Source organism: Hakea prostrata, chromosome 5 (genome assembly GCF_041222555.1).
Source record: "Hakea prostrata isolate BN-2017 chromosome 5, UWA_Hpros_2, whole genome shotgun sequence".
Classification (NCBI taxonomy): Eukaryota; Viridiplantae; Streptophyta; class Magnoliopsida; order Proteales; family Proteaceae; genus Hakea; species Hakea prostrata.
The window spans coordinates 38,118,782-38,143,978 of record NC_142604.1 but is presented as its reverse complement, the minus strand read 5'-3'; the positions used below and the strand labels follow the sequence as shown (position 1 = coordinate 38,143,978).

The window sequence follows — 25,197 nt, the reverse complement described above, 5'->3', positions numbered from 1 at the left end:
TATTTTATTTTCTATTTGGGACTTGATCAAAGAAGGAAAAAGAGGAAAAAGAATCCTATTTAAAAAAGGAAGAGGGAAAATTCCCCTTTTCGTCCAGTTTAGATCAAGCCCTTCATTGGATGGTCATCTGGTGTCCAATCGAGCTGATTTTTGGAGGAGAGCTTCACAACTTCTTGATCTTTAAATCCAATGGATTATGCAAATGAGCTCTCGAAATTGATAAGATCTATACGCCACTTAGACAAAAGAATTTCTTGGTTGAGTCAGATTAGGAACTATGAGTTTAATTCAAACTATGTCAAGAATCATATCCCATGTAATCTAGGAAATTACTCTATAAAAGGAGAGCATACTCCAGCAATAAAGGACGTTTTCGGAGCTTCGGAGGAACATAGAGGACGAATTTTGGAGACGTTGGTTGGCTTTGGACACTTGGAGCTTAGGAATAAGTTTTTCTTCATCTTCTTTCAATGTTCTCGAACTCTTATGTGATGTTTTTAATTTCTAAAATGATCTAATTTAATTTTTCTAGGGATCAGATGTAGCCTATCTTTGAATTTCCACTCTTGAATTCATCAATATAATTCTGAATATTGTTTTCTTTGATTTGAGTTTTTACTTCTGTTCTTAATGCTTTTGATTAATTGGCCACTAATCAACTAACTCGTTAATCATAATGAACTGATAAGGGATTTATGTTTTTAGTTCATTGGAGTAAATGCCATGACTTACATGTAGATAGAAATATTTACATGGTTTGTGTAGTTGTTACATACTTACATGGGAATCCATAGAATTTAATGATTTCTTAGTTGTTTTAACCCACATAAAAATATAGTGGGTTAGCAATTGAGAGAATTTTTATTATTACTTGAGAGAGACTAGTAGATAGGGAAAGGAATCTTGACTATCAATCAGGAAAAAATATTTCAGATTATAAAGATGGATCAAAGTGTGGGAATGATTAGTTATGGCGAAATCTAACCCCTAGGTTTTAAGCTATTAACAAATCTCGATTTAAATTTCAATTTGCATTATAGTCTAAAATAATTCTCTTCTTTATTATTTGTTCGAATAAAATTGGTATAATTAATTTGGTACTTACTTTATAGTCTTCGAGGGAACGATTTTTTTATTATTATATTACTTGTTACAGCAGCGTACACTTGCGTTGTTATTTTTCACAATAAAACTAATAAAAATGGAATAGGTATAATAGTGGCTGAAGACTTTAAGAATGATGTGGTGGATGTTAAAAGTGTAGGTGATAGGATTATTGCTATCAAGCTTGTAATGGAGAAAGAGGATTGTAAATATAATTTGTGCATATGCACCTCAAATAGGATTGGATGAAAGTCTAAAGTTAGAATTTTGGGAAAATATGGATGGATTAATGCAAGGAATTCATAAAGGAGAAAAAATTATTATAGGGGTGGATCTAAATGAACATATTGAAAAACATCAAAGAGGCTAAGAGAGTGTACATGGAGGTTATGGTTTTTGAGAGAGGAATGAGGGAGGGATCTCACTTTTAGATTTTACTGTAGATTTTGATATATCTATTGTAAATACTTACTTCAGAAAGAGAAAGGAGCATTTAATTACCATTAAAAGTGGATATCATAGAAGCCAAATAGATTTCTTCTTAACTAGAAGAATTGTTAGATTGTTGTGCAAGGATTGCAAGGTGATACCAGGGAAAAGCTTAGCTGCACAACATAAACTTGTGGTCTTAGATATGTGTCTAACTCCAAAAACTCATAAAAGGTGCAAGGTTAACTATTCTAGGATAAGATGGTGGAACTTTAAAGGAGAGTGTTTGAAATCCTTCGCTAATGAAAGAGTCAAACAAGGAAAATGGGATTTTGAGGGGAACACTAATGCGATGTGGAATGAGATGGCTATGTGGATCAAGAAGGTGGCTAAAGATGTCTTAGGTGAATCAAAAGGAAAACTCCATTCTTATAGAGAGACTTAGTGGTGGGATAGTGAGGTTCAAGCTACCATTAAGAATAAGAAAGTTGTTTTAAAACAGGACAAAGGACTAAGGATGTTGAGGATCTTCAAAGATACAGGTTGGGCTAGCTAGAAATGAAACTAAGAAAATTGCGGAAAAAAGGGAGAAAAAGTATGAAGAGTTATATAATAAGTTGGGTACTAAGGAGGGGGAAAATCTATTTATAAGATAGCTAAATAAGGCTAAGAAGAGTAGAGATCTTGTTTATGTTAGATGTATTAAATGTGCAGATGGTAAAGTACTAGTATGTGATGAGGACATTAAGAAGAGATAGGAAATCTATTTTTCTAGCCTACTAAACGAGCACACTTCAAGTATCTGTGATTCCTACGCTTACACCACCCACCAACGTACCAATTTCTTAACACATATATGGAGAATTTGGATGTCTAAAGCAAGGAAGAAAATTCTACCGAAACAGGAATTTCGACCTTGCAAAAGGCCGAAATTTCGACGTTTCGGTCGAAAATTCGATCAAAACTGGACACTTTTTCTGAAAATTGGAACTTCAATTTTGGGCCTCATATGGACTCAAAATGATTTGGATTCTTGTATACTACCTATTTCAAGCATAATAAACACAATGGAACTAGTATTTTGTAAAAAACAAAACTATTGAAAATTTATCATTCAAGCATACTAACAAATGACTGGTTCCGACAAGTGCAAACTGTATTGCATACATGCATAAAATCAACAACATACATGAATTGTTTGGTAGAATGGTTACATATACAACAAGTCAACAAAATAAAATGACCGACTAGATCAAGTGATGGTGTCTCAAATATATTAAGCTAAAGCCTATATATCATATATACATAAAATAAAAATACATAATTTTAGAAAATAATTATTAAAATAAAAAAATGAAAAAATGGTTGCAAATAATAAAAAGATAAGTTTAACAAAACACAATTATAGATCATAGTCCTAGGCTAAACATATATTAATTTCAAGGCAATACAAGATCATTTAAGGCATGAACAAAACAAAAATAAAAAAAGGGGAAGTTTGGAACTGTTGGGTGTGGCTCATGCTTCATACTCTATTGTTGCTAGAGTTTCCTTTGTAGCTGTTGTGGCTTAGGAGGTGTTTGGAGGCAAAAAAATGAGCAAAAGTGGTGTTTGAAGGCAAAGGAGTAGTGAAAATTAGGTGAAAATGGGATAGAAATCAACAAAAGCTAAGGAAAAACAAGTTGAATGCTGATATGTCGAAATTTGGTCGAAATGGTTGAAATTTCGGTCGATACGAAACGATATGGATACATTTCGTGCCTACTACTACATTTAGTTTCGATTTGGATTTTTGCAGGCATTTCGGTCGAAATTTCGACCATTTCGATCAAATTTTCTTCCATGGTCTAAAGTAAAAGAAGCACTAAGGAGGATGAAACTAGGCATGACATTAGGCCCTGGTGAAATCCCAATAGAAGTATGGAAAAGCTTAGGAACCAATGGACTAGCTTGATTGACAAAGTTGTCTCATAAGATTACAGAAAAAATGCCAGATGAATAGAGGAGAAGCATCGTGGTTCCAATTTACAAAAATAAAGGAGATATTCAAAGCTATAATAACTATAAAGGCATTAAACTAGTAAGTCATACTATGAAATTATGGGAGAGGGTAATTGAAACCCATTTGAGACAATTAAACTCAATTACGGAGAACCAATTAGAAAGATTTACGACAGAAACTATTTACTAATTAGGAGACTTATAGAAAGATATAGAGAGTGTAGGATAGACCTTCATATGGTATTTATTGACCTAGAAAAAGCTAATGATAAAGTTCCTAGAGCACTAATTTGGCAAGTAATAGAGAAAAGAAGGGTGGCAAGTAAATACATGGACATAGTTAAGGATATGTATGATGGTTCAATGGAAAATGTATGAACAATGGGGGGACAAAGTAATGAATTTCCAATTACAGTTAGGCTACATCAAGGATCAACTTAAAGTCCATATCTATTTGCATTTATAATGGATGAATTAACCAAAGACATTCAAGGACAAGGTTCTTTGGTGTATGCGTTTTGCTAATGATATTGTGTTGATAGATTAGACTCAAGTAAGGATTAATACCAAGTTAGAATCATGGAGGGTAGCTTTGGAATCAAGAGGCTTTAAACTAAGTAGGACGAAGACAAAATATCTAGTTTGTAACTTTAGTCGTGATAGGGTAGATAATGAGGTAGTGAAACTTTATGATAAGGAGATTCCTCAAAGTGATTGTTTTGGGTACCTTGGTTCAATTATAAATAAAAATAGTAATATAGAGGATATGTTTCCCAAAGAATCAAAATAGGGTAGATGAAGTCAAGAGGTTTATCCGGGGTCTTGTGTGATCGACATATTCCATTAAAGCTTAAAGGAAAATACTACAGGACCGTCGTTCAACCAGCTATGATGTACGGTGCAGAGTGTTGGCTGTTAAAAAGAATCATGTAGATAAACTCTATGTAGTAGAAATGAGGACACTAAGATGGATGAATGGCAAAACTAGGATGATCATATTAGAATTAGACTTGGAGTTGCTCACATAAGTGATAAGCTACGAGAAAGACGTTCAACGAAGACCTATAAATGTCCCTAGTCGAAGAAGTGATACAGTCCAAATTGAAGGAACTAAAAGAGCTAGGGGCAAACCTAAGAAACCCTTAAAAGAAGTGGCCTTGTATCTAGCATGGTCTAAAACATAACTGATTGGAGGGCAAAAATCATGTAGCCAAACACATTTAGTTAGGACAAGGCTTATTGTTGTAGTTGTCATTGTTTTCTAGTCTCAATCATGTTAGTTAGAGTTCACATCCAATTAGAGATTCTATTTTAAGAAGGTTCCTAAATTCAGTCCAAGTCCACGTAGGACTTCTATTTTCATAGGTTTTTCTTTAACCATAAGGCTATAAATATCCTCCTATCATGGATCATATTCTCCAGTACATTGTTAGTAAAATTCAAGCTATTCAGCTCTGTTTATGTGTTTAATTTTCTATTCATCAAGAGTAGTATTCTGGCTTTGGTAAGGAATTTCAGAATGCATGGGTTTGAATTTCTTGTGAGGACGAGGAAGGATCCTCCACTGGCTGTGTTTTCAGCCCGCATTTAAACCATTCGAGCATCTCCACAACATCATTTACGGCTCTAGCATCGAAGTGGCAGTGAGCTATCCCTATCACCTTACCATCTTCCCCCCTTTTATTTTCTAATTGAAAACCTACTGATGTAAACCCAGATCTAGCGCTAAGGGTATTTTGGGAATTTCCCTAAATCTAAGGGCTGCCCAAGAATTCCAGCAATGAAGAACGAAAATCCCAGGTAGGGTATTTTAGTACTTTAAAACTCTGTGGAAATGTAATGTCCGATCAGAAATTTGAACAAAACAGAAAACTAGGGTTTCCACATATTTTGGCTAGGGTAGGATAAGCTCTGCCTTGCCCGTTTCAGCAGATTCAGAACTGGCTTCATGCTATTCTGCAACTTCAGAACTGAAATTTATTGATCTGGACTTTAGGATATGATCAGAACTTAAAACAGATTCAGATTTCAGGAATTTAATGTCAGCAGAATTTTCCCAAGGAAGAAGGGAGAATTTTTTCTAAACTAGGGGAACTAGGTTTAATAGGGCAAATAACACTAGGACTAAGACCTAGGGCTAGGTGCAATCCTAGGGGGAGGGAAAAGAAGGCTGAAAGGGGCTGGAAAAGGATACTACAGGCGGTGGGGTTCCATGGTAGCCGTAGGGAAGAAGAGGGAGTGGGGGAGCTGAGGGGTCAGGGGAGAGTTGGGGAGGGACTGGGGGTGTTATGGGGCCTGGGGATGCTTCTGCAAAGGTGCAGCAGCATGGGCAGGGGATGGGGGATGTTGTGCAGAACAGGGAAGGGACAGGGGAGAGGTGTGATGGACCTACAGGAGGTGGGGGAGGGTAGGGAAGGCTCTGTACTTACTTCAATTGCTGTGATTGATTGATTGGCAGCTTGATGATTGCTCGTAAACTGCTGGAATGGAGAAGAAGACACTTGAACAATTCTACTCAACCAGGACCCCAACCCCCAATTCTACTCAACCAGGGCCCGAAGCCCCACATGTGCAGGCCCATACACATGGACCTACTACAACATGCCATCCTACTACAACATACCATTCTGTGTCACCAAGTATACAAAGCATAAGCTGACAAGTGACAACGACACCCCAAACTGAAGTTGGCACGAATACAGGTGCCTAAAGCCCTAAGGTGATAACAGCTAGGCAACAAAGGAAACACTGAATGCCAAGGTGCCAGTGTAGCGCCAGGATGCCTTAACAACTTTGGCCCTAATACATGCAAGCACACATGGCTCATACATGAAAGCATATGTGGAGGCACCATCATGTGGGACCAAGTACAATGCACAAGAGCACAGTAACACACAATACAGACCCCTCCTCACACACATGGTAGAAGATCTCGCTCTCGAGCAAGATCTCACCTCCTAAAAAAATTGAGATCTCGACCATCTCGGCGAGATCTCGGTCGAGATATACAATTTTTTAGCATCAACTCGGTGGCCCATCTCGGTGGATTTTAGGGTCCCAATTGGGTTGAAACTTGGTATTTAGACTATTTAAGGCATTTTGAACACATTGGTGGCCTTGGATTTGTCAGAAAACAACCCTATGTATGATTTCTAAGTCTACCCATAGTGTGAAACCGAAATGTTGTAGGTTTAGGGAATGCAAGGTTATACAACATGTAATATAGAACATTTAAGGCATATAAATGAAAAGCAAGTGTATCAAATGCATCAAGCAACCTTAATGTTATCAAAATTCCATCCATATGAGTATCACAATCTCAATTTTCAAGAATAGAATAATAAAATTATACAACCATTAGAAGTTCTATCTAAGTCATTAAATCATAAGTTTATAAGACAAGTCGAGAATGATTGATCTTCCTTCGATGTTGTTGATGTGCTAAGAGTAGTTGCAAGTGAAAATTCAGTCGAAATCCACACAAAAAAAAAGACAAAAATTTAGAGTTCCAGCGAGATCCAGGGCGAGATATGATGAGATATAGCAAAATATGGCGAGATATGGTGAAATACGGCGAGATATGGCGAGATCTCGAGCAAGATATCCCAACTCTCTGCTCTTGACCTCCATCTCGTCTCGCCTATCTCAAAAAACGAGATATCTCATGAGATATCCCACCATGCTCACACATACCATGGATCGAACACCCAAACTTCAGGCCCTGATAGAATGTTGCAACCACTCGTCCTAAAAGCTCAAGGCTCAAGCTGTATAAAAGTGGCACAACAATGTATAAACAAACAACACACCCCAACATCAGTTGACAATGTAGAAGCAGGAAAATAATAACAAATGAGGCAACACCTTCAATCTAGCTCGTTGTTGCATTTGAGCATGTAGGGTCCAACAGCTGATGCCAAGAATGCGTAATATGGATGAAATGTGACGTAAAGCTGCAATTGATGTACAGAAAACAATTGTTCGGCCTTGTCCATGAACACTCAAAATATAGTACAAATATGCATCTTTATCCTCTTCCCTGCACCTGCAACCAACATGGTTTAACCCCACAACCATGAGAAGAGTAGTAATATTTTTAAGAAAGTTAAACACACCATTGTCCTTTTTGATAGATCAACATGCAAAGTAAGAATCAGAACTAATAAAAGCTTTAACAAATTTTGAATTCTTCTGTTTAATCCACATTTTACCAGTGTCATCTATATAACAATTCAAGAACTATGAACTTAATGAATAATAATTTTTAGCCAAAATATAGATAATAAGAAATTAGGCGTGCTTTCAGCAATTATCTCTTTATATTATATCACCATTGAGATTCCTTCAGGGTAAAATAATTTTGATTAATAAAGTTTTAGCTTATAAAGGAAGCAATCATCATAATTAAGAATTTCAACATGAAAAAGGACACTCACCCACTATAAGGCATCATGGTGGCCACGTTGTGCAAAGCACTATGGAAATCAACTTTGGAATTAATAGGTTTCAAACTGTTGTGAGAGGGCTAAATCGCCTCTCCCAATCTGGCGCTAGCAAGAATCAAGAGGAACAAATTCCCTTTCCCAGTAGTAATAGGAATAATTCTTTGAATCTGTTCTCTGTTTTGTTATTTTCCCTATTATGTTTTAGACAGGTTTTTCAGACTGGTATTCCTTTTCCTACTCAGAATAGGTTTGCCTCTGTTTGCAAACCATAAATACCCTACTGGGGGCTGTGCATAAACATGTGCATAAACACAATTGTCTGAATAATCAACTCTCTATGCTTACAACATGGTATTAGAGCTGAAAACTCAAAATTTCAATCCTTCCTATTGAAGAAACTCTGCCCAAACCACAGCCGAAGGAGGTCTTTTGCAAATCTGAATCAAAGCAGCCTTTTTTCACGTAAGTCTGATCTAATCTGTAACAGCTTCTGCCCTTCTCAAAGTTCACAAATTATTACTACAGCTCATCAAATAAGTCAGAAGCAGCCTTTTTTTGCGTGAGTCTGATCTAATCTGTTACAGCTACTGCCCTTCTCAAAGTTCACAAATTATTACTACAGCTCATCAAATAAGTCAGTTACATATTTTCTTTTAAGAAACCCCATCTGTTGCCTTGATTTACTTTACCTCTTGAGGACAGCAGAGAAAGAATTATATGAGCCAAACTGCTGCCCTCTTGGTTCCTTCTTCTGTGACTTATAATTAAATAAGTGACTTTATCCAGTGCTGCCGTGAACCTGTTTGCCCCTCACCTTAAGTTTTTATGGAAAAACGTTTCTTCTTCTTGGAGACCTATACCTTGTGGCAGACCCTTGATTTTTTTCCCACTGTACCTTAGCATTTTTTGTCTTTTCTTCTTACAATCTCTTAGTGCTGTAATCAATATAAGACTATCAATTCAGAATTTTGGATTTTAATTTTCTCTTAGCAATGTGTTTCTAGGGCTGTATTCTGGACTGCCATCAGTAAAACAGTTCAGGTCTTTAAAGGTTGTAATTTTCCTTCACTTGGCTTAGTTACCCTAAAATCTGGTTGTAATTCTTTCTCTAATTCTAACCCATATACCATTAGTCCAAAACCCTAAAATTGGAAGACAGCTAAAAATGAACTTACTACAACAGCACAACCTGTGATTTTTACAGCTGACAATACAAACAAGAATGACTATCAACCCATTGGTTCCCCCTAGGACAATCCTAGATGGGTCAAACTACCTAATATGGTCAAGATCTGCCTACATTACTATCACTGGCTGCTGACTTCTAGAACATATATGCTAGCATTACTATTAAACCAAGAAACCTTGGATCAACACATGATCGATGGCTTGCATATGATTCTCTGGTGATAGACTTTTTAGTTAGTTCTAAGAAACCAAGCTTTCCTACTATTAGACACCATTGCTAGTATTTGGAACGCTGCTCAGAAGAGATATAGTAAAGCTGGAAACAAGGCTCAAATCTATTAACTCCGCAAGCAAGTTCATGAAACAAAAAAGGAGATGATTTCCTAGAAGTACTTAATGTTGAAGGAGATAGACCATTATAATACCATTCAACCAACTAATATTGAAGATGTTGCAGCCTACTGCAACCACCTTGATGAGACCTAGGTATAGATTTCCTAGGAGAACTTAATGTTGAGTATGATCCTATCCGGCTTCAGATTCTCAGCCAATATCCTTTTCTTACCCTAGAGCATGGTAAAAAATTCGAGGGAAACTCAAGTTTCGACCGGGTGAAAATGGGAAACTTAAGTGGAAACTTGGGAAATTTCGAGGAAACCAAGGACTTTTCCGTACAAGTTTCGACATCAAGTTTCGACAGGTTTAAGAAAGTATTTTGGGGTGGAATTCTGTATTTAAGCTAATTAAAGTATAAAGAACACATTGGTTGTATTTTGCTAAAAAAATCAATGTAGATATGTCATTCAATGTACATAACATCAATGTAGAGTTGTCCGAAAAGTACATTATAAACTTGACTACTTAAGCACATAACATTCAATATATAATTTCTAACTCCAAAATAGTTGACAATAAAAGGAAAATACAACTTAGTGCTAAGAGGAGTGCCAAGAGTGGATTTATCCTGTGAGTTGAGTGGTACTATGCATGTAACATCCTCTTCTCCAACCAATGAACATAGACATCCCATGACATTTATGCCTATGGTGGTCAAGGTAATCGACAACTGTAACTTTATGAGTCTGGTCATCAACATGCTTAAGATAACCAGCCTGAGGGAACACGCACTTTGGATAGGGAAGTCCTGATGGAGGGGGTATTTGTCGTGGTATTTGGGGAAACATGAAATAAAAATAAAATTGAAAATTTGGAAAGCTACAAAATTTACAGGAAAAAGTCCCAAGTTTCCCAAGTTTCCATGAAATTTTGAAAGTTCCCCATGAAATTTGGGAAATTTTTTTCTCATGAACCAGCTGGTCCAACTGAGTTGAACCAAGTTTCGATAGGTTTTGAGGTTTCGACGAAATTTCGACAATTTCGATCGAAACTAAGGACTTTTTTTCAGTCCTCATGAGTTTCGTTTCGCATTTTCCAAAATGCGAAATTTGGATTTCACACATTTCGACCGAATTTTGTACCATGCCCTAGAGAAATTGCATGCCTTCGTACACACCGAAGATTGTTGTTGTGCAGCATTTCTTCCTCTTCACCTGACAAATCATCCCTTTAGACTCAAATTGGAAATAGTACAGAGGCACCAATAGAAGTTATCAAATGTGAACAATGTGGTATGCCAAGGCATACAAAACAAAAATGTTGGAAACTGCAAGGGAAGCTTGTACACTTTGAAGCAGAAAAGAAAAGGCTGGTCATGGAAAGAATTGAGAAAGCCCCATGCTAACCAAACTAAAGTTGACTCTACACCTTCTACTGACACGGTCTCCAAACTCTCCATTGATTACTACAAGCTGCCCCACAATACTACATTTACAACTGCCTCTGCCACTTCTGGTAATCATAAAGCCCACTCAGGTATTTTTACCGTACCCTTTTGTGCTTTGACTATGTCGGACTCAATGATTATCGACTCTGGAGCTACAAATAATTTGACTAGTTTTTCCTCTCACTTCTATCAATATACCCCTTCATCCAGAAAAGACAGTCTGCAGCAAATGGATCCCTGTCCTCGATTTCTAGGAAAGAGTCTACTTGCTGCTCTTCCACCCTAACCCTATCTTCTGTCATGTATATCCGTCCTTTTTACTAACCTCCTACCTATTACTAGACTTACTAGGCATTTAAACTGCAATGTTGCCTTTTTTTTTCCATCTCATTGTATTGTTCAGGTTCTAGTGACCAAGAGGACGATTGGACATGGTAAGGTGCAAAATGGTCTCTACTTGCTCGACCATATGGCTCTCCCACAGCTGCAACTACCTCAACAACACCATAAACTCACTCAATCACCTCAGGTATTCAACTTCTACATTAGAGACATGGTCACCTCCTGTCAAGAACCTTAGTTTCCCTTTTTACAAATTTATTTAAGCATTGTAATAAAGATGATTCTTTTTGTGATGCGTGTAGTTTTGCTAAACAAACACGCTCTAGTTATTTCTCATCTAATGCCAGAAGTGATCATCCTTTTGATTTAGTTCATTCTGATGTACGGGGTCCCACTCATTGTAATTCTATTTCTAGTCATCGGCAGTTTGTAACCTTAAGTGATTGTCACACTCGTGTCACTTACGTTATGTATACCTAATATGCTACAAGAGTGAAGTCTTCCAATGCTTTAAGGCATTCCACAAGATGGTACAAACTACAAAGTACAATCCTGACTGACCAGAAGATCAAAGCACCCAACACCGATAATAGTGCAGAATATATGGAGTAAAGTTTTCAAGCATACTTGGAAGATCACAATATTCGAAACCAGCTGTTGATACTTCAGCTCATAATCGCATGGTAGAAAGAAAAGATCAACAATTGTTGGAGGTTTCTTGTTCCCTGATATTTGCTTGCAATGTTCCATCCCAATACTAGAGTGATGTTGCTCTCACCAGCACCTATCTGAATGACCATATACCTTCTTGCATTCTTGAGTTCAAAGCCCATGGAACTATCCTTCTTGGAAAGAACCCTTTTCTTGTTAACCCTAGAGTGTAAAGCTGTATCTGCTATGTTTGCAAATTGCAACCATCACTGTACTGGCAAGCTTGATCCACAAAGCATAGATGTACCTTTTGTGGGATATTCTTCTTTCTTCTTACCAGAAAGGCAGTTGCTGCTACCATCCTGCGTCCCACAAATTTTTTGGAGCCCTAGTAGTCTGCATCTGACCAGCCTACTAGGGCTCCAAAATAGGGGGTAAAATGACCAAAATACCCCCGGACAGAATCTGACCGGTTCCTTGGTGTGACAAGACAACAGGTGCTGATTTGTGGTCCAAATCTCGTGGCTTTCATGTGTGCTGGGCCTAGTTACATCAATACCTCAACACCTAGTTAGAGGGAGAATATTCCTGGTGAAGATGTGTCAACCAACCTAGATTTTTTTCCCAACAATTGAAGATGAGATGGAACAACAACAAAAGAAGCCACCTACAGAGCAACCACCTACAGAGCAACCACCTACAGAACAGCCACCTACAGAATGAACACCTACATTGTAGTGAGAACAGCCGTTGGCAGATCAGTTAAACATACCTAATGAGGGGGAGTCACGACTCTTGGGAGAGGCATCTTGAAGAAAATGAACAATCAGCTCCTAGTAACAGTATTTTAAAGTGATACATTTGCAAACATCAAGAGACCACTAATAAAGCACCTTTACCATTACAAGAATCCTCTCCAAAACTAGAGCTTGGATTTCCACCTGTTCCATCTCCTGGTAAGGATCCTCCTCTTGAACAACCCATAGCCCTTCTAAAGTGTCACTAAACGCATTTAGCCTGCATCCCATGTTGTCTCCCTTGACTCTCTTTCAACTTCCTATCATAGTTTGTGTCTCCCATTTATGTTATTCCTATCCCATAGAAGTGGTAGGAGGCCTATATGGATCCTAGGTGAAAGGCAGCGATGTTGTAAGAAATGAAAACACTTGACAAAAATGAGACATGGGAGCTAGGAAGAACAAAGTAAAGAATGGTCATATAAGCGCTGCTTCGGGGGTAGCTCACATAACCAACCGAGAGAATTGTTTAAGGTGGCACCACCATGTTCAACAGAGGCCTTTAAACGCCCACATACAGATGAGTGATTCAATCCAGATTGAAAGAAATAAAAGAGCCAAGGGCAGACCAAAAATAACTTTAGGAGAAGTGGTGAGAAAGGATATGAATGGCTTAAGCCTTGTATCTAGTATGGCTTTAAATTGAGTTGATTGGAAGGCTAGGATCCATGTACCCAACTCCTATTAGTTGGCAAGGCCTGTTGTTGTTTAAGATCCATGATGCAGTAAAGAACATCTAACATGGTGAATTAGGCTTTAAAATACTTAATTATGGCCCATGGTGGGTTCTTTATATGTCAACCGACAGCCATCTTATTTTTGGGTTCACTAATATGTAACGGACCTGACATGTAAACTTATAAAAAAAAAAAAAAAAGTGGGGGTACCAGTATGGGATTAGTGGTTTATTTCAGTATTTGAGTCAGTGTGGGACTTAGATAAGGATACTTAATAACTAGACAGAATTCTGATTTGAGTTTATTTACTTTATTGAATCTGTTAGAGTGATTTGAACTCTTCTATGAGTCCATTTAGGAATTTTAGAAGAACTTTATACATGTAATGCATCTCCCAATATTGATGATTTGAATTTGCTGCCAGTGAGGTACAACAACACCGCACCCCCAACCCCCCCCCCCCTCTTCGCTCTCAAAGTCTCATCATGTGATCTCTTATCTTCTCTTTCTCTTTTCTTCTCCCAAGTATGTATTTTCTCATTCAAACTGATTTCAAGAATATCTTCCACAAAGTAAGTTGCATTATCCTCAACCCGTATTCTTCTTTTTCCAATCTTCCAACCCAAAAACCACCTTTCCCACCTTTTTTTCCATCTCCAAACTATACAAAAAACCCAAATTCCAACTTAGATCTACAACAATCTAACCATTAGAATGGTGGTCCCAAACTTTAGGATCATCCCTATATAGCATTATCTAAGTTCTCCCCAAGTTTCACTGGATGAAACCACGGATTTAGGGTTAAGGGCCAAACTGTAATTTCCCTACAATGTGGCTGCCAAGGAATTTCCAACAAAGGGTAGCATTTTCAACAACCCAAGCCTGCTGGAAATAATTTCAGACCTGAACTCTTTTGATAATGAAGCTCATATTTGAATTTTGGTCTCACACTTAGAATTAGGGTTAGGGCTGTTTCGACTAGGGTTAGGGTTTGGGGGATGGGATGCTGTCCTGCAGTTCAGAACTAGTGTTGTTACTATTCTGCAGCTTAGAAACTGTTTCAGAGAATGGAAGGGCTGAGATAAGAGTGTTTAGGGTTTTTCTGAAACTTCTCTAAATTCGGCAACTTCCCTTGAAGAAGATGGAGTACAAAAATTCTGAAAACCAGAAAATAGGGCTGCTTTCAGGAAACTAGTGCTAGAACTGAAACCTAGAGACTTCTGTGAGTCTAAAAAGGGTAGAATGGAGGATTTTAGGGCTGGGACTCGGTGAATCCTAAAGGGGTTAGAATTTGATGCCGCAAGGAAGGAGGAAGGGGGAGGATCTCTAGGGTTTGTGGAAGAGGCTGGCATTGCAAGGGCTTGAAGGGGAAGGGGCAGTCAGGAGTTGCAATGAGGTTGGGGTGGTGACCTAGGTCAGACAAAAGAGGGAAGGGGCTGAGAAGGGCGCGCAAGGCAGGGGAGGTAGAGGAGGGGCTTGCGTGGATGGGAGGGAGGTGGGGAAATGGCTGCGACTTAATTGGGACTGTTGGAAGCTTGAAGAATGCTGCTGGACTTGATGATTGAAGCTTCAAAACTTGATTGCAGGGTTACTTGAATGCTGGGATTATCTTAGGAGCTCTCACAATGACAACTGCAGGGTCCCTCTCTAAGGAACCCTGCCACACTCAGGCAATTAAACATTCAAAGTTTTTAATTCATTAAATCTCCAAATAACTTACATGAAAAGGCTATTTATAGCCTAAAAATAAAGACTATGACTCAGACTGGAATCTTCTTAACTAATAAGATCCACTTACAACTCAAACTAGACTCTTATCCAAACTTAAAAGGGAATCAAATCACTACGAAATTACAACCCTTATATTGGAATCTCACTACACACTTTAAGTTATCCTTTTATGCACATGCTAATGAGATAAAGCAACCAACATAGGTTCAAACAACTCAACTCAAAATACAATATTCCAAGCAAATCCTAAAGAGACTCAAACTACCAAACTGGACTCAACTAAACTTCTGGAAAATTCTAATAATAATTTTTTGTTCAACCCATGGATACAGCTTCATAGCAACCAACAAACTTTTACTCAAATCCAGGAACCACATAACTATGAAGTCTGGGCGAGAAATGCTATGGTAGCGCAAGTAGCAAACTCTAATCTGCTAAGGGAGTATCTTCTTACCCACAATCAATATCACATTACTTTTCTCACAACTCTACATCTTTCCCTGAGTAATGACTCCTGGCAATCACTTATATCTAACAATGGAAGTCTTACAGCCAAGCTAGCAACAGAAGAGCTGTTAAAACAAAGAATTCATGGTCGAAATGCCACCCTTTGCTCATGGTGGAAGTACTTCTAGAAGTTGGCCCTACACCCTAAATTCAAACTTCTTTTGGCGACTCTTACAAGGACTTCCAATCAATACAGTACTTGCACAATGGACAACATCACAATCCAAATGTGCTCTTTGCAAAAATGATGTAGAGTCATCTTGGCACATCTTCATTTATTGTGAATGGACCAAAAGAATTTGGGCTGCAAGCCCACTAGGACTGCGTATTGGATGAATTTACGCAACAGTCCTTTTTACAAGTATGCACCACTTTTCTATCACTTCCTACCATTGATAAGACATCAAAACAATGGTTAATCTCTGGTGTTTATAATCACATGTTATTATGCATGGCAGGAGAGAAACCAAAAACTTTTCAATAATCACACACCCAACCCTTTAAAAGTCATACACTGCATCTCCTACTGGAGTGGCACCCTTCACCAAATGTCAGAAAGAACCATTGAGCCACCCATAACCAATGATGACACAATGGATGTAATGACCACACTCACTTGTTTTTGTCAAAATATGTGCTTCACTAATGAATTTCAATCTCCCATTTTATTATGTGTAGGGGTACTTAACCCACAACTAAACTCTGCAGATGAAGTGTGGGTTTATTTGAGGAGGACAACTGCAATATATTAGCATGGGAAGCTTAGAAAGCGGTGACATCATCGAAGCTACTATCATTGGACTTCATTACAGGAATAGATCAAACCCACTCTTCTCTAGTCAAGCTAGGAGACATCTGGTGCAACTTGCAAGAAATAGTGGACCTTTTTCGATATCCAAAGCACAACCAGTGGCCGATTGCCCATGTCCCTATTTTGGCACATCTAGCCTCTTGTATAAACCATGTAGACATTAGTGTTTTTCCAAACCTCAAACTGCAAATGTGGTTCACTACCTTAGCATATAGATCCTCAATAGCTCTAAAGAATGCTTGGACTATAATAGATGTAACTAAACTATGTAATTGTCCTTCCTAGTAATATAGTCTTTATTTCTATCACACAAAAAAATAATAAATTAATTAAAAAAGGATAAAATAAGGGCCAAAATGCCCAAAAAGGGGTTCGGCCAGCATTATGTAAACCAGTAAACAGATTGGATTTGGCTCAGATACACCACTATCCGAATCCGAATTTGAATCCGGTGAAAACATTCGGAATGTATCCGAATTCAAATCCAGAACTTTATCGAATATCCGATAATAATCTGATCCGATAAACTATCCGATTATTGATTGTTGATTGTCATCTTTTTAATTACTAATTTTCCGATTACCCATTACTGGTTTCCGAATCCGATTATCAACACTTTTTAGAGAAAAATGTTTAATACTTGACTCTTAACTAGATAATTTCCGATTTTCGATTTTCCGGTTACCGATTACCGGTTTTTGAATCCGATTATCAGTCATTTTCAACGAAAAAAATGATTAGTAATTTATTCTAACCGGATAAAATTTTATCCGAATATTATCCAATAAGATAAGCAATTTGCTTATCAGACGGATATGGATATTTGCTGATAAGAAAAATTCTAGATTCGAACGCCCTTAAACGAATATGAATGTGAATTCGAAGGTGGATTTTGGCTATCCATTTATAAGTCTAGCTTTATGGGGGTTGCTTGGATCCATCCTAGGGGCCCACTTAGGGTTTCGAATGGGGGATCCTTGTGTTCACATCATCATCCCATTCCAATAACTTTTCATCCCATATCTCAAGAACCTACCCATCCATCTATAACCCCCCCCCCTCTCCAATTACTCTAAATCTCTTCAAAACAATCCAACCACTATAACCGATGTTCTTGTGTGTCCAAAACTCCCAATCAAATATCCTAAAATCATCATCATCATCAACAACAACAATAAGCCTTGTCCCAATTAAATGGGGTTGGCTACATGGATTCTTGTCTTCAAATCAATTATGTTTGAGGCCATGCTAGATACAAAGCCTAAGCTATGCATATCCTTTCTCACCACTTTCTCTTAAAGTTATCTTAGGTCTGCTCGTAGCTCTTCTAGTTCCTTCAATTTCGATTAATCACTTCTCCGTAGAGGGGCATTTACAAGTCTCTGTTGAACGTAGTCGTGCCACCTTAAACAACTTTCTCAAGTTTATCACTTATGGGAGCAACTCCCAGACCACCAACTTTAATATGATCAATCAAATATCCCAATATCCTAGTTTTTAATACCCTAAAATCCTAACCTTTTCAGTTGAGATTCTGAATAGCAGGCCCCAGTAGAACCTCTTCAATCTAGTGATGTATCATCATATGCAGATATGCTTCTGATTAAAGGTAGAACCATCAAGTTGGAAGTGAAATTAAGGGAAGGACAACGGAACTAAAATGGAACCTTTTCTAACCTCATCAACTACTCAACAACAGAAGTAAAAAATTCAATTACCATCTTCTAGTACTTTTGATTCAATTTTCAAACGAGATAACTAACTGGATTTAAATAGGAAAAGAAGAATCCAGTTGAAGTTTAATTATCACACTTGAAAGAATTTTTTGTATTAAAACAAAATTATGATTACAATAATTTCTATCTTCCAATTAATTTCTTTTCCCTTCCTGCAACCAAATAGACCCTACATATTGACGAATATTGAAGAGAAAATAACATATGTAATAGTATAATACCTAAAAAATCTAACCAATAAAAAGAAACAAAACTAATACCTACATATTTCCCCCCAATAATACAAGGTCCTACATTATCAAATTGCCCAGGTAAATACACCTAGCCAGAAGGTTAGTATTGCAGCTTCAAAACAAGATAGAAGAGAGTACATACTCAATAAATGACTCTTCAAGTTTATCTGCCACAATTGAAGCATTTGTCAAATCAATAATAGCAGCATCAGCTCTCATCCCTGCTCGCTCAGAAAGGGTTTCTATAGAACTAATGCCATCTTTCATCAAATGATTTGATTTTAGTGATCTATGCTTTAACTTTTTCCGGAAATCAGCTGACAAAGATATAGTTGCTGAAAAGACGAGTGTCTGTCTTTTCTTTCTCTGAACGTTAGAATCTGTCACACAGTTCTGTGTAGCTTGGTTGTGCCCATCAACAGAGCCAATACCCATGGGAAGCATATCAATAATAGACTGCAACTCATGAAAATGTCCACTCTCTATCATTCGATCAGCCTCATCCAATACAAAGAAAGACAGAGAGTGCAACTGCAAAACCAAAAAAAAAAAAGTCATTAACAAATTCTGCATAATGTTCATATCTTTAAAGAATGTTTTTAAAACTTGCCCAACCTTTCCTTTTTAATGAGGTGATATCCAGTTGAGATATTCATACGACATTTCTAATGGTTACTTAGAAATGGTGCAATATCATCCAGAATGAATATTTGTATTCCTTTATGTCTGGTCATCATTTATCGGATGTAATGCAGTGCTAATCTCAAACTACCGAAATTCATAGTCCAAAATCTCCATTCCGGACCTGCTTTTGGCACGGCAGACACCAAGTCTTGGCCCTTACTTTCAAAAATGAAGCCAGGTATTCATGGGATATTGATCTAGCTAGGTCATGAAAATTAGTAACGGCTTATTTTAGGCAATTTAAACCAATGGCAATATCTAATTTGGATGGGTCCAGAAACACAAATCAAATCACCTATTGGCCTACTAGAATAATAGATAATTGAAATCTAGGGTGCAGCGCCAAGATTCTTAATAAACAGAATTTTCAATGCTAACAAGTCAAGTAAAGAGAAGAAGACATGACGGGGACAGTTATTCATTAATCTAGGGACAAGCTTGGAAGGAAATATAATGTATAATCACGGAGGAATAAAAGCTGACGGGAAAAGGCATTAAAGAAACTTAAAGAATAGAATAAGATGAGGAGCGAATCAAGGGGATGAGGTGATACATATATAATGACAAAATAATAGAGGAAGTTAATGACTAACAGACAAACAAAATCAAACCTAAAATATGGTGAAAAGAATGAAAAGGCATCACCCTCAACCACTTGACACCCAAAACCAGAGATGGGGAACACCACCACTCCCTTGATCTAGCACTAACCAGTGTAACAATTTCGGTTAAACAATCACAACCCAAAACCCTTCTGAATCCCATTAATATCAGACTTCAGATCTAAGATTCTAAGCAAACAATATTTTCCATGTTACGTTTCTTAGAATCCCGAGGACCACAAACAAAATAATGTAAGGATGACTCCTGCTGAACCACCCTGGACCACCTTCCTCCATGCTCCTCCCCCATCTCTCCGATCACCTCGGGTCTACCTCCCTCCCTCCCCTGAGCATCCCTGATCTCCCCCCTCCTTCCAGTCCTCTCAGGCTGGACTCCCTCTTCATCTGATCCCTCCCTCTTTGTGGATGGCCACTGCTGTTCGTCACCCTCTGGATTCATGACCTCCCTTCCCTATCATAAGAACCTCCCCGACGAAGAAATGGAAGCCAACAGAAACTCTAGAGATCTTCCTCCTTGACCACGGAATTTTTCCCTTCAAATTCTCTATCGAAGAGGATAAGTGCAAGGCCCTTGAAGGTGGCCTATAGTTGGTGGGGAAAAGACAGCAACTGAATCGTGAAGGCTACAACTCCCTTCCTGGTCTACCTCTTCATTATTGGTGCATCGAAGGATTAAGTATTGTGGGTTCAGCACAAGGAACCCCAGTCTTCTCCAATGCCAGGACCCTGAAGACAGACAGGTTTGCCTATGCCAAATCTGAGACAAGGTTGCAACCCAGTCCCTCATCCACCAGCTCCAACTGCCGCCACCCAGGGCCCATCAAGGACCACCCCAAAAAAAAAAAAAAAAAAAAAAAAGAAAAGCAGCCAGTCCTGCAAGTCTGCGCCATTTCACTTCATCACTTGTACAATGAGAAATCCTCAATGGCTCTGGCTGATACCATTGGCCCCGATCCTGTGGCAAATTGGCCCTATCCTAGACACTCTGCAGATGATCACCTTCACTGCCATTGCTAATGCTGAAGCTTCCAGAGATCCATCAAGGGGAAGATCAAAGTATAGCCACCACCGGAAGGATTACAGAAGCCACCGGCGCTAATCTGCCTCATGGAGAGTCAACTCTGTGCCTAATCAGAGCCTGAAGCTGACAACTGCCATGCCTGCACCTCGTCTGTCAGAATCTGCTGCAGGACAGAACCGTTTGCAACCCTATTGTTGACTTCAGACAAGCACTCAGCCTTGCCTTGTGGTTCCTTTGCCCAAGACTATACCATCACCATTCTCACCCGGAGACCATCCCTCTCAAACCTTCCTCCAAGCCTCTGCCATGCCCAAACTCTCACACCATCAGCGACTACCATTTCCTCTTCTGCCATATTCTCACCCTCCCCTTCTCTCATAATCCCTACACATGACATCTTCCTATCACCCAAAAGGATATTCTCCCCCCCCCCCCCCTTCTTCTCTTTACCTCTCACTCTAGCACCTTCATCAGTTGGCTAGTCTTTGGTGCATTACAGTTCGCATCTCAGCCCATGTAGGATAACTTGACCAAGACCACGAGTATGGTTTTGTTTTTGGTTCTACCAAACACAAGTTGTTCCTTTCAGTTCACCTTTTGCAAATATCAGTTTCCTAGACTCTGCAAGATTGTACCATCTGAAGAAAATTTTCCAAGCTATGAATCCAATCAAGATATTCCTCAAAAGTGTGCAACTCAGTTTCTCTTTCTCCTCCTCCTTGTTCTTCAAACTCTCTCTGAGTGCAGCCCACCTCAGCAGGCCTTCTCAGGCTCTGCACTAGATGAACTGGACCCAACCACTGCAATGAAACTGCATCCAAGCAGGGGGAAAAAAATAGGAACATCCAAAATCACAGGCAATAGTTTTTCTCATTTTTGTCACAATGACGAGGCGATGCGGGGTGATTTAGGCCAGTTCAAACACTTAGGCAACAAAGACGCCCAGTCACCCACTGAGGCGCTTCTGAGAAAGACAAGGTATTTGAAAGACATTTTTAATGTACATCACATCCCATACACTTTTTGTTCATCATAAATATACCATGTCTTACTACTACAAAAACAGCAACAACCAAAAATAATAATAAGAAGAAGAAGAAGAAGAAGACTACGTTAAATAATCCAACATAACAAAAATTACACATTTGTAATTATTTAAATCCTAAATAAATTACCAGTACTACATAATATTTTTGAAGTTTTTACTTGTGACTCCTTTAAGTGGGGGTGAAAGAAGGTGCCTCCTTTAATTGCCAAAAATTACTTGTGACTCACTCCAATATTACTAATTACTCATGCATAGATTCAATTAGTCTCACTTAAGTCCCAAAATTAAATGACCAAAATACCCTCCTAATATCAATTTAATAAACTACCCTCCCATACCCACCCTGAAGTGGGTACGTTCTTCCTAGACCTTACCAAAAACCACCCACCACCACAAGAAACCACCACAGCCCCTCCCCCTGCCGGCCACCACTGCCCCACCTTTCCCACCGGAAATCACCCACCTTCCCCCAATTTCTGGTTAATCTACATTCAGATCTGAAGAAGAACCACCTACGTCCCCCCCCCCTCTTATCTCTCTGCTTTTATACTTCTGTGCTTATCCATATACCATGTAAACCATTGGTGCAGGAGTTGGCATGGCTGGAGCTGAAACTGGAACTGGAGTTGTTGGAGCAGCTACGGAGCGATTCTGGGAGAGGATCCCAGTGCCTGAGCAATAGAAGAACTCATCAACAAACCAGCACCAAAAAAAATAGCCATGAAACTAGAGAAACCCATATTCGTAAACTTAAAGATTGTTCTCTGTAAGTTAAGAAAAGAGTTTGGATTGGAATATTGAAGAGACAAAAATGCGGGGTTTCTTTTATCTGCTGTGAATCAGAGAAGAAATGTTGCAGTTGCAGTGAGGGAAAGTGAGAAAAGAAAGGGATGTATAACGGAGATGGAAAATAGGGTCTAGACTTTATTGATTTTCCTAAAATTGTTCTTTATTTAAGCAAATGATGATGAAATATGAATGGTTGGAAGAAGAAAGTTTCCTAAAATTCTAAAATAAGTGATATGATCTGTATAGGCTACAAGGTCATAGCAGAGGAATTCAAAGAAGGCGGCCAAGCTATGCTGTCTCACTTAAGCTGCTGCTTGTACTTCTGGGCGATTCTCCAGCAGAAATTGGGGAAGGTGGGTGAAACTCTGATTCACCCACCAACTCTCCTCAAATCCTTGAACCTGAGTTAGGGATCACCAAAAACAAGGAATCCGGGAGGGAGGAAGGTGGTGGGTGATTTCCGGCAGGGGGAAGGTGGGAGTGGCGGTGGCCGGTAGGGGGAAGGGATGTGGTGATTTCTGGCAGTCGTGGGTGATTTCCAGCAAGGTGTAGGAACAAGGTGGGTGAAGGGGGAATCCCTCACCCACCTAAGGGTTGGGTATGGGAGGGTAGTTTAATAAATTGATATTAGGAGGGTATTTTGGTCATTTTATTTTGAGACTTAATTGAGACTAACTAAATCGGTTTTGTGCAAGTAACTAGTAATATTGGAATGAGTCACAAGTAATTTTTGGCACTTAAAGAGGCACTGACAAATAAAAAACTCTTTTTTTTATAAAATCAATAATTCATCATTTACTATAAAATATAATACCATCATCAACTATTCAATTCATAATCAAGAACCTGCTGGAATAGGACTTTGCAAGTAACCGGAGGATCACCGGAGTTATACTTTCTAACGGATAAGAGAGAGGGGAGTCAGGCCATGGGAAGAAGGTAAGTGTTGAGAAGGGTTTTTAGGTTAGGGATTTGGGTGTTTTCTATATCGCATGCAAAGTGAGGAAAGATAAAGTGGTTTAATGCTCTCCGAAGTGATCCCATGTATCTACTATCTACTATACAGTTTTAGTTTTGATACATCATCCAATTAACGTAGTTAGATGTGCATCTAAATTAATAGCTTTTGATTTAGCATCTTTTTTTTAATTAATTAAAAATTAAAAAAAAAGAAGGGGAAGATTTGTGTGGGGGGGGGGGGGGGGACCTGAATAATCGCCTTGACACTCAAGGCATCCAAGGCATTCGAGGCAACGCCTAGACGACACCTTGAGGGACAAACTGACTGCCTTATGCACATCATATAAGGCAAAAGTCACCTTACGCCCTCAGCAGGCGACCACCCAGACGCCCAGGCAACGCCTTGACAACTATGTAAAAATTAAAAATGTCGACTGTTAGGCCCCTGGTTACTCAATTCTACACCAGGAAGAACTGAAACAAGGGCAGACGGCCCAGCCAACAGAGCTGGGCTTGCAGCAAAAGTAAGCAACGGAGTCAGATGGTTAGTCCATTATGCGGTCAGGTTGTGGAGCCATTTAGGAGTTAGTTACCTCTGATTTTTTTGTTATGTCAGAAGAGAGGGAGAGAGGCGTATTGAGGAGTTGTATTGGATTTGGGCAAGGAGAACTAAAGAAGAGTGCTGGCCTCTCATAGTCAGGGTGGCGCTCAGTTTGAGTTCTGTTTATTTTGAATTCTGTACTTTAGTGTGGTCCTGCTCTGAACTTATTGAGGTTGTTCACGAGTCCTATTTGGATGCACAAGAATCTGTAATGTGAATCAAAGGAGGAGACTATACTGCTGCAATCAGGTACCTAACAAATCCATAAATAAAGAATTCCAAGATAAAATTAGACAGGCAATAGCTGCATTAGTCCAATGAGCTTGATCACAATCCAGAGTGGCAAGGGATTAGACTTAAAATTAATGGGCATAAAGGTAATGATGAATTTGAAACCACTAAGACACCCAGGATTTGCATGTATATTTGTGATTAGGTGTCTTTACATGACAGCATATATGCAAGACATTTGTTTTTGTAATTAAAGAAATGTTTTATCTACAAAAAACAGGTAGTGTGCTATAAATTCCAAAGCGAAAGTATAACTTCAAACGTAAAACAACAAAATGAAGAATCACTTGATAAGAGACATGCAACCACGACTTAATTGTACAACAGAAGCATTTAGGACTAACCTCAACCAGGTGTTTGTCACCTCCTGACATAAGCTCCCAAAGCCTTCCAGGAGTTCCAACAACAATCTCGGGTCTTGCTTTCAAAAGTCTCTCCTGCTTTTCTGTAGACATCCCACCAACAATTGGAACCACCCTGACATTGATAACTTTGGTAATTTCCTTGAGATGAGCAGTTACCTGAAAAAATAAAAACAGAAAACACAAGGAGGTTTTAATGTCCCATAACCAGGACAGCAACCCTGTATAACATAGGGAAAAAGAAAACCAACCAAAAAATTTGCAAGTAAAACAAAATGATAATCTGCATTTGCATACTTCATCATAACATTGTCAATGACATCCATATTACACAGAAGATGCTAGCACTCATGAACCCCCTGCTAGGACCAAACTTGGGCTTT

At 38.7% G+C, this 25,197-nt stretch overlaps 1 protein-coding gene across 1 annotated transcript in view; it reads right to left on the bottom strand.

Annotated features, from left to right (window-relative positions):
• Positions 1–25,197, bottom strand: part of LOC149015918 (P-loop containing nucleoside triphosphate hydrolases superfamily protein) — a 60,634-nt gene that overhangs the window by 32,752 nt on the left and 2,685 nt on the right. The window contains exons 6-8 of the mRNA XM_089156831.1: positions 24,797–24,973; positions 18,578–18,966; positions 7,399–7,579 (exon numbers count right to left, since the gene is read on the bottom strand). Of these exons, the coding sequence (XP_089012957.1) occupies positions 7,399–7,579; positions 18,578–18,966; positions 24,797–24,973 (747 nt within the window). The remainder of the gene's footprint in view (positions 1–7,398; positions 7,580–18,577; positions 18,967–24,796; positions 24,974–25,197) is intronic.